Genomic DNA, 15,967 nt, shown 5'->3' on the forward strand with positions numbered 1-15,967 from the left:
AGACACAAGCCAAAAAAACCTTATTGTGCATGATGTCACATGCAGATGATAGGGTTTACATTTTGTTTTTAAAGTTTATGTCCAAGAGCATCCACATCACTAGCTTAGCTTTTTAATCTGAGGGTTCCTTTGATTCAAAGGAATTCTATAGGATTTCTGAAGGATTGAAACCCTTAAGAATTTTTCCTATGTTGGTCCTTTGATTCATAGGATTGGATCCCATAGGAATTTTTCCTATGAAATCTTTTGTACTACATCTCATAGAAAATCTAACATCTACTCTAACCTCTTTTTACAATTTCTTTGCTTTTCCTAGGCCATCAAACACTCCATGCTAATCCTGTAGGATTCATGTGTGCATGCCACTCCAACCCTATATTTTTCCTATTCCTACGTTTTGAAAATCCTGCGAATCAAAGAGGGCCTGAGCGTAACTTCTCATATTCCTTACCACCCATGCTATCCAATCTTTCTCACTTCTAGCTTCTAGGAACATAAATGCTCTTACATCGACAGGTAGGGATATTTTTCAGGTAACAGGACAACGACGGCATCGTACACACAGACTGATAGACACGTCCAGTCACGTTCTTTCTTTCTGACAGTACGAATCATCGTGGCCATCCAGAGTGCAGAGAAGAAGTTCCCGGTTGCCCCTTACGTGTCGACCCAACGATCAGGTTGCACGAAACAGTTGGGAGATGGACGAACATAGTTTGACAAAACCCTATGGATTTGATGTGAGAACCGACGACACGATCCACTATTCAGATGAATCAGTAGAAGCATACTAGCATCCACAGTAGGCAGCAATATCTGGATCTGTACATCCTCACATTCACGTTGATGATACGGATGATGAAGAAATTCTCGTCAAAATAAAAAATCAGTGTCTCGACGTTCAGACTGAGCCTGGGCTGCCAAAATAGTGACCTCTAACCTCATTCATTTGTATTGCAATAGTTACCCTAATGAGAAACCATGCAGAATTTACAACACTTAAAACTAACACTAGAGAGTAAACCTGTGAAATCAACTGATTAGTAGGCAATCTCCAAGTAAATATAAAACCCAACAGATCTCCAAACAAGTATGACGGTCTGAACAACGACTGTGTTAGATTTAGCAGCATGTGCCTGCCTGCTGCCGGAAAAAAACTGCTTCAGAAGTGAACTTGAACTTCGCTGTATGTGATTATTTCATCTCAAGCTCCAATGAATAGTTTTGTCATCTCATGATCTTATCACCCCTCGTGTTACCTTCTGCGTTTCGACTTTGACAGTATTGCTGATAGTCTTTCTTTTGCAGTGGTGAAACCTGTGGGCTGCTTCCGAGAGCCCCTCTTCCTTTTCCTTCTTCCCGTTCTGCCTGCAAGACGCTGGCGGCGTATCTCAGGATCTGCCCAACCCCTGCCCCACTCCGAGGAGGAAGAGAAGGACTTTGGGTTACTAATCGCCAGTAATGTAGCGGCATCAGGGTATGCATATAAGCCTTCCTCGTCTGGTTGTAAACTCAGAAAATTTAATCCAGCTCTTGTCAGCTCTGGATGCTGGATTAGAACACGAGGCTGCAAGAGGGTCCATTAATCAGCTGTGATAAACCCAAACTGATGTCTAGCAAATAAACTAATGAATGACTGTGCCACAACAGCTCAGGGTGGCATAATAAAGTACCAACAAATAAGTAATGCAGTGTTAAACCATAACAAATTCGACATAAATTATGGCACTAACATTTACTATATTCCTTGCATCACATAGGTTTGCCGTGTTTTCAAGATTAGAATTAATGCAGCATAATTCTATCCTGAATTGCGTACTGAAGGGCTGAAAGAAAAATAATAATAGAACAAAGTGCGCAGACAAGCTTGTGAGATGACTGGAAAATGGTACCAGGAGTATTTTCTTAGCCTTTTAGTTCACCTTCAATAGTGTTTTACATACCTGGTAGCATCACTGATATGCTGTAGCCTGTCACCTGGCATCAAGCGTTACACGGTATGGTGGTACTCCCTCCGTCCCAAAATAAGTGTTTCAACTTTGTGCTAACTTTAGTACAAAGTTGTACTAAGGTTGAGACACTTATTTTGGGACGGAGGGGGTATTGATATATGACAGTGAATCTAGAAGTTAAGTTATGTACTCGCTAATGTACTAGTGTGAATCTGTTGTCAGTAAGAGTTCTGCTATCGCTATACCAGTGCGCAGACTTGATCTCAGATACCAGCAAAATGTTTCCTTGTTATGGTCGTGAAATGAATAATTGAAATTAATGGAATCACTACATCTGTAAGCAAAAAGATCTGAAGTACACAAAAGAGAAACCAAATTAGAGGCTTCGAGCTGTAGCCTTTCGGATAAAAATGGTAAACCAAGACGGTGGCACCTGATCTAATTATGGTGAACAAGGACGTACAAAACGAATATTAGTAATCTCTGAGCATCCGCATACTGTGCCACGAAAGGTTAAAAATACCCTTTTCTTGTTACCAGAAGGATAAACATAGATATGGTACTGTGGGTATGGCATATCAGATACCCACCCCAACTTTAACATCCAAAGAATGGAAGACCACCAGGTGGTCTTGTAAAGAATGCGGAAAAGAAGTGCAAATCGAGATTCTGTTTATGCACAATCAGAATATGTCATGCATTCTCCATTACCTTAAGATTCATGAAATAGGTAACGACAAGTTACTGCATCATAGATTTACTGGGCTTACTATGAAATATTACTTTATTTTTTTGCGAGTAACTATGAAATATTATTGGTGGTATTGCATTCAGGTGGTAAATGAACCCAAGTGAACTGAAGTTACTTGACATATCATAAAAGTGATATGCTAGCTTAAGATTCTACTGTGGACTGTGGTTGGTTGGCAATGAAATCCGCCAGCAGCCTATAATTGGTCTCCATTGGTGATTAAATAAAAAGGGCAGCCCGGTGCATGTAACTCCCACTTGCGCAGAGTCCGGGTAAGGGTCCGACTATTGGTGATTAAATAAATAAATAAATTGGCATGTTCTTGTTTCCGAAATTTAACATATTTTGGGTTTAAAATTAGTAACTGGTCATTTGGTAACATGCTAATTTGGGTGATAATCAATGACAAATGACAGGCTACTTTTTAGGATTTTAATATCTGAGCTCATTAGATCTAAAGTGATTGAATGCAATGTGCAGATGGTAGTTCCCTAGAGATGAAGGATAATTTTTTTTGTCAGTAATATTACTAGCTTAGTTAACACTTAAATATGTCGATGGTGTGTAGCACTGTAGCATCCTTGAAATATGTCTGACTTTCACTTGAACAATCAAGAAACTGATTTAACATGACCAGGTAAATCACTTGCCCGCAAGCAAACATGTGTCCAACATCATGTCAAAAAGAACTTTTCGCTATTTACTATTTCAATCTTAGTTTGCCCATCACGTGAATGCAACAAATCTAAAAGTGAGGCACAATGGAGTAACATCAATTTGTTTTTTAGGGAAGGAGTAGGGAGACAACCTCATCATGTAAGCATTGCAACATTCACACCAGTAATAAATTACTACTGCATCAAACTACTGAAATAAATTGCTTACAATTTCAGCTGCTTCCTGTATGTATCCCATGTCCTCTAAAATACGAGCAAGCCCTTGCCACCATATCTTGTCTGTCATGGCAAACCTAGGAATCTAAAACTAAATATTAGTCATGAGAACAGATTTGAGGACTGGAATTTTTTAACTTGTACGAATGGAAGTGAAAAGTGAAAGATAATTTAAGTACTTGTGTTGCGCATGCATGGTGAAGCTTAAGACAAGAAGTCTTTGTTTAGCGCTCCCAGTTTGAAAAAAAAAATAGATGAAGAAATGCATTAGAACACAAACCTTCTCTCTTATATAACTGACTGCCATTCTGAAATCAGGCACCGCCCCAATATTTCGCCTTCCAGATGTATAACAGTCTGTACTGTTGTAGTCCATGCCTTCAGTTGCCTGTCCCTGGATGCATGTTAAAGATTACTCAAAGTACCAACAGTATCAAATGTTCAAAGGTACTAGCAAAATATAAGTCAAAATTACATTGCAAAGACCAAAATCATCCCAATTCCTTGTCCTATACATTTTCCTATACAGGGACATCCCATGGGAAGGTACTGTGGATAAACTATGTAAAGAAAAACAGGGGAAAATATGGACATTCTTGCATCTTACATTTGTAACATGTTGTCACGACCTAGGTTATGGAGGGGATGATCGTGGGTGTTAGGAGGGCAAGGGCGAGAAAGTTTAGGCTTGGGTGCCATGATCCTTTGGGTGATAGATCTGTTCTGGGGGTAAACCCTCCCCTTTTCTCTGTTTATTTCGTTGACAGCTGATTACACCCTAATTGCCTAGCTTTATAGCACAGGCTTTGTCGTTGTTGCTATAGCACAGCTTGGCGGTAGTTTAGGAAAGATATGAACCAGCTCAAACTAGGAAAGATCTACACAGATTCTGAATTAACCCAACTAGACTTGGAAACCAATAAAGACCTATAGGCTGGGTCCAGGATTCCATGGAGTCACACATATGTCTATATATCCACTGCTTAGCCAGGCTAGCTATAGACTAATGTAAATAAATCCCTCCATGAAAGTTCCTTGCCCAACAGAAATAAAAAATGACACCACCGCTGATATGCAAACCAGTTCTAATAATAAAAATAACTCTAGTATCCCTTTAACACTAAGTTTGTAAGTCAAAAGCATCAGAAAAGTAGACCCTGACACTACCACAATGGAATGGGATCATAAGATCTGTGGTAAATCATGCATAATTTGATCCCATTTGTGCTTTTCTTTATTGAAAATGTATCACTAGAGCAAGCAACTTAATACACTTCCTCAACTACTGAATTAGTATGTCATATTCCTTAAGACAGGAGGGTGGTGAGACCACACCTTTCTGTTGAAACAGAATCTCTTGTTTGAACTATCAAGGGAGAATGATCACAAACCTCTAAAGATGGTAAAACAGAAAACAGAAACCTTTATATGCTACTGAGATATTAGAGTGGATACAATTGTAATAGACATCGCATTTATCAGCTGTTCAGCACTAGAGTAGGATATGGACATATGTTAGGTACTCACAGCTTGAGCTTGGAGCACATTCATGAACACAACTGCTTCTTCCTTGAAATCATGCATTTCAGGAGGGCCATTAATACAGACGTCACACCTGAGGTGAAAACCAAGTCAGATAGACACTCACATAACTACTGGTTGAAATAAAGTTAAAATGAGGAATTTAATTCGTGCCACAGACGAAAATGTAAGTTTTAAAGAGATCCTTGTTGAATCACTGACATCTAGGCCTGAGCCCCACATGTCCCTGTCAAGGAAAGTGGTAGTTCTTGGACTTTATTTTTATTAGAAGAATGCCTGATACAAGTAATCTAGGCTGCAGACGGCTTTAACTTCTGTTTAAAGTCAAACTTTCTTAAGTTTGAACAAGTTAACAGAAAAATAACATCTACTGTACCAAATAAATACAATGTTAATACATATATTCTTAATAGATTGATTTGGTATTGTAGATGTTGATGTTTCTTTTCTGTAAACATGGTCAAATTTAATAAGGTTGACTTCATACAAAAGTTAAATGACTTGTCTTTTAGGAACAAGGGAGTAGTATCTTTTATTTCTAAATTATACCATATAGTACTACTAAATACCCACGAAACTGGAAGAAGCATGTGCTTATTTCATTTAAATAAGGGGAAGATGCATGGAGAAAGTAGAAAAGTACATTTCGCATCCGTCGGAACCAAATTCCTCACCAAAGTACTTTACTAGTATTTTGGCTCTACATGTTGAAGTGTTCAAAGCATAGCTGCAATATAGAAAATTTACATAGCGATTAAGTCACGAGAATTAATGAATATACGTTTTAGGCCATCGCCAGGGTTTGAATTTATGGTTCTGAGACATACTGAAAGCAATCCCGTAGCATTCTATATGCTGCCCTTGTCTGTTCGTCGCTTCTTTTGTTAGGAAGCAGTGTCGGTGTTCTCATGGAATTACAATATAAAGCTGCCAATAAATAAACAATGTAAAGAAACAAGTGAAATTGTGCAGAGAGGAATAAAGCAAGCTTCATAACTAAGGATAAAAATAGTGCTTGATACCAAAAGCTTTGGGGTCCAATATGTACTTTATATTAGACAAATACACAACAATGAACTTTTCGCGTGAAGGCCCACTAAAATCTACTGACAGTAATATTGCTTTATAATAATTTAACATCCTTTGCTTTGACAAAAAAAAAGATCCAAGCCAATAAAAAATCAGGATTGGCAGTCGACAGTCGGACCGGCTGAACCACTAGTTGAACAACCAAACTGGTGAATCAATTCATGTCCAGTTCACTCACCATCCCGGATTTTAGAACTGGTTGCAAGTAAGGATATACAATACATATAAATACTCTCTAGTTAGCATATGATTCATCATTTTCTTCATTGCGTCCAGAAACAAGCTAAACAACATTACAGCAAGTATGAAGTATAAGAACTCACTGCAATCTGACAACTTTCCATCTCTACCAGCACGACCAGCTTCTTGATAATACGCTTCCAAACTCTGGATAACAAGGGCCAAGAGAACTTCAGACACAAAGAATAAACACAACCAAAAGTTAACACTTCTGAAAAAAAAAAGTTAACCCAACTTGGATGTATTTGAACTAGCGAAAGAGAGTAATTAAATTAGTCTTTCTGCATGATATTAGATTGTTAGGTCAGTAATCAACCTGGGACTGATTTTTCAGTGTTGTGGTTCACTAACCAATCAGCGGTTGTAAATTTCAAGCTTGGCATGCCGACATGCGACATATATGTTAATACGTATAAGCTCTAAATGACTTGTTCTGCCTAACATCCACACTATCAGAGCTTGTCGCCAAAAAAAAAAGCACTATCAGAGCAGGTCTTTGGATGCATATGACATATGAGCCTTCTAGGTATTTGTTAGTGATAACATTTTTCTGTGTATATCAGAAGTCCAGAACAACAAAGTCATGCATTTTTCACAGAGACATACACACATGTCGACAGCAAAATAGTGTTCAGAAGGTACTACACCACTGGAGGCCAAACTAACCTGCGGTAAACCGTAGTGAATAATTCTTCTGACATTTGATTTGTCGATTCCCATGCCAAATGCTATAGTAGCCACAACAACCTGTATAAAGAGGATTAGGTCATTAGAAATAGGCCACAGAGGACTGAAGGGTTCAGCAAAGTTTGAGAGACTGAAGGAAATTATTTGGTGTGCAGGGAACCAGCATTCACTTTTGGCATAAGTGCATGATAGGGTTTTTGTTAGAGTACGTAATGGGCCTAATGGGCCCATTAGTCTTAGGGTTAATTAGAGATAAGGGTCGTTTGCTTAGGGGTCAAGTAAGCCTTGCTTGAGAGTCAAGTAAACCTCTCTATATAAAGAGAGGAGATGTATCAATCTAATCAAGCAAGAATTAAGAAGGAAATCCCTTCCCTCTTGCACGGCCGTGGGCAAAAAGGCCCCCGGCCGGCCCTCTCGCGCCCTCCTTCTAGCAGCGCCATAACAATTTGGTATCAGTTAGCTTCGGTTCGATCATGTCTTCACCGCCGCCAAGTCCGTCTCTTCCGCTGTCGGTCACCATGTCGCCCCCGACGACCACCACGACCGTCGCCTCGCTCCTGCCCGCGCCGGGATCCTCCATCGCGCCCGCCCCCGCCGTCCTCACCTGGGAAGAGGTGTCCGGGGTGCTGCGGGACCTAACCCAGACGGTCCAAGAGATCCACATGTTCTTGGCCGGGTCCTACAGGCCGCACCCGGCTGCGCCGCCCATCGCCGCCCCCGCGCCGCCGTGGCTGCCGTGGCAGCCGCCGCACCAGGCGGCCTTCGCCGCGCTCGCCGGGCCGCTGCAGCTGCCATACATCGCCACCACCACCCAGCCCTGGCTACAGTGGCAGCCGCCGCTCTTGTCGGCCTCCGCCGCACCCAGTGCTCCGCCGCAGCTGCCGCTGCCGCTGCCCGGCGCGACCCCGCAGCAGCCGCTGCAGCTGCAGCAACCACCGCCGGTCAGCTCCGCCGCCCAGTATGGGATGCCCTACAACGGGACTGCGACGACCTCGTTCCCATCAGCGCCACCGCCATCCCAGGGCGTCCACATCCAGCAGATCAAGTCCCCGCCGTCGCCGTCACCGCTTCTGTCTTGGATCGCTACCCGCCACGTGTCGGCGGCGGTGAGGCTGCAGGCTGCTGCGCGCGGCCTCCTAGCGTGTCGGCGTGTGCGGGAGATGCGTGGTCTACAGTTGCCGCTCCTCCAAGTTGCCCTTCGTTGCGCAAAGGACCTCAATCTCGTCCGCTGCGTCGGGGATCTTGGGCAATGCGGTTTCCCCCACGGGCGGCGGACATGCTGTTTTCCCCGCGGGCAGTGACCTCAAAGTCCGCGACATCAGCGGTTGGGGGGGCGCACCCCTCCTCGTCATTCTCCATCGCAAGCCCTCCACTCTTTCCTGTGCGGTGCAGACCAACAGCCATACACATGCACTCCTTTTGTCCAGGTGGTGTCCATGGGATCCAGGTGGCTGTACACGTGCACGTCCAAAATAAAGCGTCCTAGTCTATTTCAGGTTGAAAATAATAAAACAAGCCGAGATGTAAAAGGCTTGTTTTTAGGTGTTAGGTTTGTGTTGCGTCGAGTCATGGTTATAAGTTGGTTAGGCTGCAGCTCGAGGACAAGCTGCATGTCCAGGTGGGGTGTAGTGTTAGAGTATGTAATGGGCCTAATGGGCCCATTAGTCTTAGGGTTAATTAGAGATAAGGGTCGTTTGCTTAGGGGTCAAGTAAGCCTTGCTTGAGAGTCAAGTAAACCTCTCTATATAAAGAGAGGAGATGTATCAATCTAATCAAGCAAGAATTAAGAAGGAAATCCCTTCCCTCTTGCCCGGCCGTGGGCAAAAAGGCCCCCGGCCAGCCTTCTCGCGCCCTCCTTCTAGCAGCGCCATAACAGTTTTAGAGTTTAAATAGGAAATTTGATGATGTATTGCACACAGAGTTATGAAAACTTGGAAAATTGGGAGACTAGATTCATCCCTGATATGGATAGTGCAAGAAATGATAAAATATTGATAACATGAGAAGGTTTCAGTTAATAATTAAGTAATCCCTCCATTCCTACATATAAGACCTTTTAGAGATTCCATTATGAACTACATACAGATGTATATAGACATATTTTAGAGTGTAGATTCACTCATTTTGCTCCGTATGTAGTCCATAGTGGATTCTCTAAAAGGTCTTATATTTAGGAACGGAGGAAGTATAATACAGAAAAAAAAACGAGGCCAACAGTTATTAACAAGAAACAACTGAGGCACACACCAAGCAGAGCCCAAGGCTTGAACGGGGGTGGAGGACTGGAGGGCTGGGCGTGTGCCGGCCGCACCCCACTAGTTAACTGCTCGATGCCCAGTTCCAAGTATAGTAAAGCATGAGACATGTAATATCAAGATTCAGGAGATTTATCACTTTAGTTGAAGCCATTTTCTCAAGGGCTTGGCATAACACTAAAGAATGTTAATAACATGGGATATATCTAATATATAGTTTTGTTGGGATTTATAAAGTGGCCATTTGTGCTGAACGAGAATTGTAGAGAAAGAAGTGCCATCAAGTATCAATACATTAGAAATTTTGCATCTTATATCAGTTATAAGTCCCAATATGTGAATGGGAACCAAGTCAGACTTATGGAAGTATGAACCGTTATCACTTTGAGATGTACAAAATGGGAAATCCTAAGCCCCTTATCAACGATGCTATCTCAAAATAAATATGCACAACAGCAGTTGGGCACAGAGTAACTGCATCTTTAAATGGAAGAGAGCAACCTTCCATAGCATATTCCAGTCATGTATGAAATTAAAAATATGAAGATATTTATGGTTACCTCTAAGGCATTGCTATGGAACTGCTCGTGCACCTGCCTCAAATGTGATCTAGGCATCTGGAAAGAATTGTCAGATAGCTTCAAAAAAAGGCACAGGTCTACATATATTAAGAGAACAGATAATATGTCTGCAGTCTGCAAACATTTAAGCTGTTCTCTTATACAAAAGTAGCATGTTCCAGTAGGTGGTGCCAACCTTTGCATTATACGCTGCAGCTTTGAGGCCTGATTTGCCCAGATAGTTAGCCAGTTCCACAGTTCCTTTCCTCGTGGGTACATAAACAATTGTAGGACCTTGATCCAAACTTTCTGATGAGCTAGTTTCAACGGATTGAACAGGAAATGCAAAGCTCTCAGGTCGCGAGCTTTCAAGGAACTCTCCACATGAAACTGTAAGAGAAACTCAACTGTCAGTCAGAAGCATACATTAGACTACACAAAGATGAATAAATATCTTCAAAAACACTATTAGCATGTATCCTATGAAGCATCAATAATCATACCGAGGTTAGAAGCTGGGTTTCAAAGAAGATATTACGTTCTTAAAAACTTCTTATACAGCTCCTTCAAAAAATGTGAACTAAGTTCAAAAGTAAGGTCAGCAGTTTGTTTTCTTTAAGTAAATGAAGCAATACAACATCCTCTAAAAAACAAGTAGTCCTATAACTGTTAACAGATGTCTCGTTAATTACCATCAAAATCATCTACTCCTGGATACTGATCCAGCTCATGTTCAGCATTTTCTTTTACGAAAGACTTGGCAAGTTCAGTTTTATCAGAAATTGCATCTTCGTCATCTGATGCACTATCGTCTAGTGACTCGTATGAGCTGCTTTCAGACTCAGGCTCAACTTCATGAAGAATTTTCTGGCTTTTCCCCCTGAAATTCCTTGAAGCGTTGTAAGTCCCTATTAGTTCTTGAAAGTCCTTTCCATATGATGAGGCAGAGGTTTTACTGTGCTTTACCTACAACCAGAAACAGGGGGGTGCATGAGACAATCGGCAGGAAGCTTTAAAAGACTGCAATTCACCTGTGTAGCTCCAACTATCCACCACTCCAAAGGAAAGAATAGTTAAATTACAGGAAATGAAGGTATTTGGATCCTAGTAAGACATTTAAGCTAATGCACATTCAGATGTCCATCTATGGCTATGCACACCAAACCATTTGTTATTAGATATACCAACACAATTTTACATCCCAACCATTCAACTCCTCTTGCATGTATTTTAGTGGTTAATAAGATCAAGGGGATTCCAACTCTACAGCTTGACACACCATACCACAATGTAATCCTCTGGACAGAACATGAAAAAATAAAAAGATTTACTCACATTAAATCGAAGGTTTGGTCGGAAAAAGGACGTCAAGACAACCACTGTATGTCCTGACATTTTCAAGGACTTAAGAATGTCTTCTCGTACTGGGAGAGTTGCAGTAGCAGTCAATGCCATCAAAGGAATATCATGTTCCAAGAACTTCAATTTGCTGGAACAGAAATTTTGTCGAAGCACAGATAGTTTCCTGTAGGCGAGAGATAATTGTTTACTTAAGTACTAGAGCTGTAAAACACTGCAAGAACATAGAAGAGTGTGGTTGGTTCTTAAGTACCAACCCAAATATTATCTCACTGATGTGCAAGTACAAACTAACAAGTAATGATGAAAAACAGTGCTAGATACTGATTTGCACCTTCAATATAGGGTACTGAATACAAGAGCAGACCTATAGTCGGGTCGGAAATCGTGACCCCATTTAGAAACACAATGAACCTCGTCAATGGCAAAAAGTGCAATCCCTGGTTTTTCTGCAAGTTTCTTCAATGGTTCCATCAGTCTGCATGTAAAGAACTTGCCGAGTAAGCATGGCAACCGATGAATCAATTTTAGCAATCAAAAGCAGAATGATTACCTTAAAACTGTCTCGGGGCAAACATAAATAATCTTATACATGCCAGCCATCGCTTTGCCCTCAACACGATTATCTGGTTGCCCTGATCCAAGGAAGCATGCCGATATCCCATGTTTTGCAAGTTTTAGGCACTGGTCGTGCATCAGACTAATCAAGGGTGAGATCACCACCACAACCTTCGTAGTCAAAAGAGCTGGAATCTGAAAGCAAAGGGACTTCCCTGCCAACATGGTCATTTTCACATCATTCATTTTATTACAGGTGCCTCAAACCTTGCATAACAATATAGAGAATGCATAATAATAAACTACCTGATCCAGTTGCTGCTAGAACAAGACAATCCTTGTGAGCAAACCAAGCATCCAAGGCTTCCTTTTGGAAATTCTTCACACAGGAGAATCCAAAATGCTTTTGCAAAATAGCACTAATTTTGTCGGTCCGGTCAAACTCGCCTCTAGGATCATCAACCAAAATCTGATGTTCAGGCTTTGGTTTTAAACAGATAGCAGCAGTTGATGCAGGGTTCATGTTGGCCGCTAAACAAGAATATGAGGTACTTGGCTCCTCGCCACAAGACTCGGTTTTACTGCCAGTGGTTGACGCGATATGATCAGTAATGCTAGACTGCTTCAATTTCCCCCTGGGATTAGCCAGTCTAGCACTCCTGTCAGAAGAGCGTCTTTGTGACCCCCCACCTGACTTTCTTTGTACACTACCAGAACCATTCAGCAGAAACTCCACCACGTCAGCACGGCATGGACCGACAACCCCAATGGCTTCGCTGATCTTGTCGAACTCAAACCCCATCTCAAGCAACTCGGCAATGACATGATCAGCAGATACATCAGTGCCGACAGAATTGGCATCCATGATCAGAACCAGTGAGCTGCGCTTGCAAGCCAAGCTCGGTGCTCACTAGCTGAAGAACAACAGATCCTTGTGGTCGGGGCTCGGCGTTAAGCTGCACGACGGTGGATACCTAGCCCCGAAATCTGCACCGGTACGCCTGGGTTGACCTGTCAATAAAACAGAACGCGGCGGCGATTAATTTCCATGCAATTGCTTGGCGCTGCCCCTAATTCCGGTTTACTTGGGCGAGGGAGAGCAGTCACCGTACGCGGGGTTCTCGGTTCGAACTAAAACCGAATTGGGTGGAGCGGGTAGGGTCGGATCGAACAGGGCGGGACCGGCGAGAAGAAATGGCGAGGATTTACCTGTGGAATCGGGCTCCTCGCTGCAGGATCCCCAATTCGTTCCGCGCCCTCCGCCTCACGCCGCCGCCGCCCTCTGCTCGCAGCTCCGGAGAGGGAGGGGAATGGGATGGCGAGGGTTTTGGTTTCGAATCGCGGGAGAGAGTGCGGCAGAAGCCTGGAGTTTCGTTCGAGGGCCGTGGCTGGCATGTGGGACTGGGACCAACGGGACGGCGCGCGAGCGAGGGAGACACACGATTCCGATTAGAAGCACTTTTCAGGCTCACCCTCAAGCGACCCAACACCAACCGCAAGACTTGTGTATTGTCTGGGCCGGGCTGGGTTTAGGCCAGGCTTGCAAAACATGACCTCAAATGACACGTCTGGGCCTCGCACAGCCGACGCCCAGAAAAGTGTGAAGTCACATGTAAACCTGAGAATAGTTTGGACTGAGACCATAGTTTCAGATCGGTTTTCCTATTGGTCTCTGTTGGTTTGGATTAAATGGGCTAAGCTCCTGACGTAAACTGATTTGGTTTGGGCTTTCCCTATTAGCGGTTTGGTCTGGTTCGGTCTGGTGAGAGACCAAATGGTCTTAAACCGTTTTAACCCATGGACCGAGAACTAAATCATGGACCAGCTTCCTTCGAGCGGCTAGGTTAGGGTCCCGATCAAAGCAAGCACGCATTTGCAACGTCTTCCCCGTCGTCTCCACTGCTGGTGCCGACGATGCTTCCTGTCGCCTACTACGCTACGGCCACGGCCAGCCGCTCCTCCTCGGCGATATGGGGCCTTGCGCAGTGATGCAATGACATCCCGCGGCAGGACTGCGCGCTCTGCGTGGCCGCGACGGTGCGGATACGGGCTGCACACTCAGCCTTCTCAACACCCAGAAGGCCAGAACGACACCGGCATGGACCTGCCACGTTCAACCGAGCGCAGGGAAGCTCATGTTCATGTCCAACAACGTGACGACAGTGCGAACAAGGGGCCGGCGACGGACACAGCGCAGCTCGTCGGACAGCTGCGACGAACACGGCGCAGCTCGACGGACGGCGGCGGAGCCAAGACAACCATCTGGGGGCTTGGGTGGTGCACCACATCACCAGGAACATCACGGCGGCGAACTGCGGGCTGTGTGTGTTGGAATTTGCTAGTGGGCTTTTGGCCCAAAGCCCAAGTAATTTCTGAAATTCTCTTGGCCCATTCATACACACATGTGAGTGGAGTGAGTGAGGCTAAAGTTTAGTCCCACCTCATAAGTTGAGAGAGAGTTGCACCTCTTTATAAGGTGAGCTCTCCTACCACTTGTATGAGCATGAGAAGAGGAGACCTACACGCGCGCTTCTCCTCCTCGCTTGCCTCGCCACGCCACGCCTCGCCTCGTCACGACGCGCCGCGGGATTGAGCTGAGCCGAGGACAGAGCTATGCATGTTGTCTATATTTTTGCTGCTCGGGGAAAATTAATGAGTCATTAATTAATAATTAACGGACGCGTTAATTACTGAACCGTTTCCGATTCTTTTGGATCGTGACGACTCGGACATGGGGTTTACTCCCACAACCTACCCGGCCCGCACTATATAGTCAGGCAGACGTCTACCCTAGCCGCGGCCGCTTCGTATGGTTTCTCACCACCGTTTCAGATCATTGCGCCGCCAAGCAAGTCTTCTCCATCCCTCCTTTCGGCGTGCACCGGGAGAAGGGACAGCAGGCCTCCGGAACCCCGCCTCTCGTGATCCTGTACGGGAGAAGGGCGATCAGGTTTTTGGGGAGCGCACTCGCGCGACTGCTGGCAGCGACGACTTCGCAAACGACGACTTCTTCCCCGACCTCGGCAACCTCATCCTCGACGACATGGGCGACAACGTCAACGCCGGTGGTGCTGCTCCCGCTGCACCGTATGTGATTCTATCTTTCCTGTTCGAGATCGTGGTAGAATTCATGTTTCTAGTATGTGCCTAGATGTGATCCGTTCATCTACTATGCTAGTTCGGATAATTAGTTCAATCTCTGCTACTGTAGTCATGATTTATCTTCTGTTAATTCGGATTAAATCTCGTAGTAATTTGTTTACATTTTCAACAGTGTGTGGTGCAGGTTGTGGCCGAGTTGCCCAACTACTGCTGAACCGTGTGATATACAACAGTTACATGGCGCCCTACGAGGTATAGCCTTTTTCCCGCTCGACGGCGCCGGCGAGTTGCCCGACGAGGCCGAACACTGCGAACAAGATCGTCTTAATCCGTGATGGATGGAGTGCAGCTAGTCAACTACAATGTTAGTATCTAGCATTATAGCTTGTTCTATGTACATATGTTGTGATGGTTAGTAACATGCAGGAGCAGCTAATCACCCTTCCAACGCCTCTCTTCCCATAGTAATCTGACACAGGCACGCCCTTGGTTTGAAACTTCAGGTTGAAACTGTTTGTGGGGAATGGTTCGGATGGTTTTGGCTCGAAAATACATGCAGTTTGGATTGGTTTGGATTATAGCATTTGCTAGTTAGTCTGGTCTGGTTTGGTTGTTGGACTTATACCTGTATGGATTGGGCTGGGTTTAATCTGGATTACAAACTATTCACAGGTTTAGTCACATGCTATAGCGTGCCCTTATAAATGTCACTCTTAATCTTCTTTTGTGGTGACGTAGATAATTTGCCTTTGCGTTGCAACGGGAGTATAAATATTTATTCTAGTAGGCTATCCATGATTGAACATCTTTTACTTCCTTCGTATCAAAATATAAGACCAGGTTTTCTCAAAAAAAGACGATATAAGACGTTTTTGTAGTTTGTTTAACCTAAAAAAGTCTTATATTTTGATACAGAGATAGTATTACATTCGTCCGCTAAAATCTTCGTAAGTTTTTTGTATGCAGTTGCCATGATTTA

At 43.8% G+C, this 15,967-nt stretch overlaps 1 protein-coding gene and 1 pseudogene across 2 annotated transcripts; one reads left to right on the top strand and one right to left on the bottom strand.

The window, feature by feature from the left end:
* Nucleotides 1-856: 856 nt before the first annotated feature.
* On the bottom strand, nt 857-13,292 carry LOC119326114 (ATP-dependent DNA helicase Q-like SIM). Of its 2 annotated transcripts, none has more exons than XM_037599822.1 (16): nt 13,096-13,292; nt 12,193-12,897; nt 11,882-12,101; nt 11,696-11,806; nt 11,305-11,494; nt 10,662-10,935; nt 10,166-10,359; nt 9,970-10,026; nt 7,134-7,214; nt 6,551-6,614; nt 5,966-6,065; nt 5,782-5,865; nt 5,124-5,211; nt 3,877-3,984; nt 3,589-3,681; nt 857-1,567 (listed from the first exon to the last, which is right to left on the bottom strand). In XM_037599822.1, the coding sequence occupies exons 2-16, from the start codon at nt 12,749-12,751 to the stop codon at nt 1,256-1,258; spliced, it is 2,535 nt and encodes an 844-aa protein (XP_037455719.1). In that variant the 5' UTR covers nt 12,752-12,897; nt 13,096-13,292; the 3' UTR covers nt 857-1,255. The 2 variants fall into 2 exon arrangements, with proteins under 2 accessions (XP_037455719.1, XP_037455715.1); XM_037599818.1 differs by having other exon boundaries at nt 3,877-3,990.
* Nucleotides 13,293-13,800: 508 nt separating this feature from the next.
* On the top strand, nt 13,801-15,323 carry LOC119350268 (annotated as a pseudogene).
* Nucleotides 15,324-15,967: the final 644 nt, after the last annotated feature.

This window comes from Triticum dicoccoides, chromosome 1B (assembly GCF_002162155.2).
Source record: "Triticum dicoccoides isolate Atlit2015 ecotype Zavitan chromosome 1B, WEW_v2.0, whole genome shotgun sequence".
Classification (NCBI taxonomy): domain Eukaryota; kingdom Viridiplantae; phylum Streptophyta; class Magnoliopsida; order Poales; family Poaceae; genus Triticum; species Triticum dicoccoides.

Bases quoted from the DNA above. Each gene is read 5' to 3' on its own strand.
- LOC119326114 (XM_037599818.1), bottom strand. From the start codon at position 12,751: ATGGATGCCAATTCTGTCGGCACTGATGTATCTGCTGATCATGTCATT. The intron at 11,495-11,695 runs GTCTGCTCTTGT...TCTCGCCTACAG, and splicing joins GATTTCCGACCCGACTATAG to GAAACTATCTGTGCTTCGAC. The intron at 5,212-5,781 runs GTACTTTTCTAC...TTTTCACCTCAG, and splicing joins GGTTCCGACGGATGCGAAAT to GTGTGACGTCTGTATTAATG.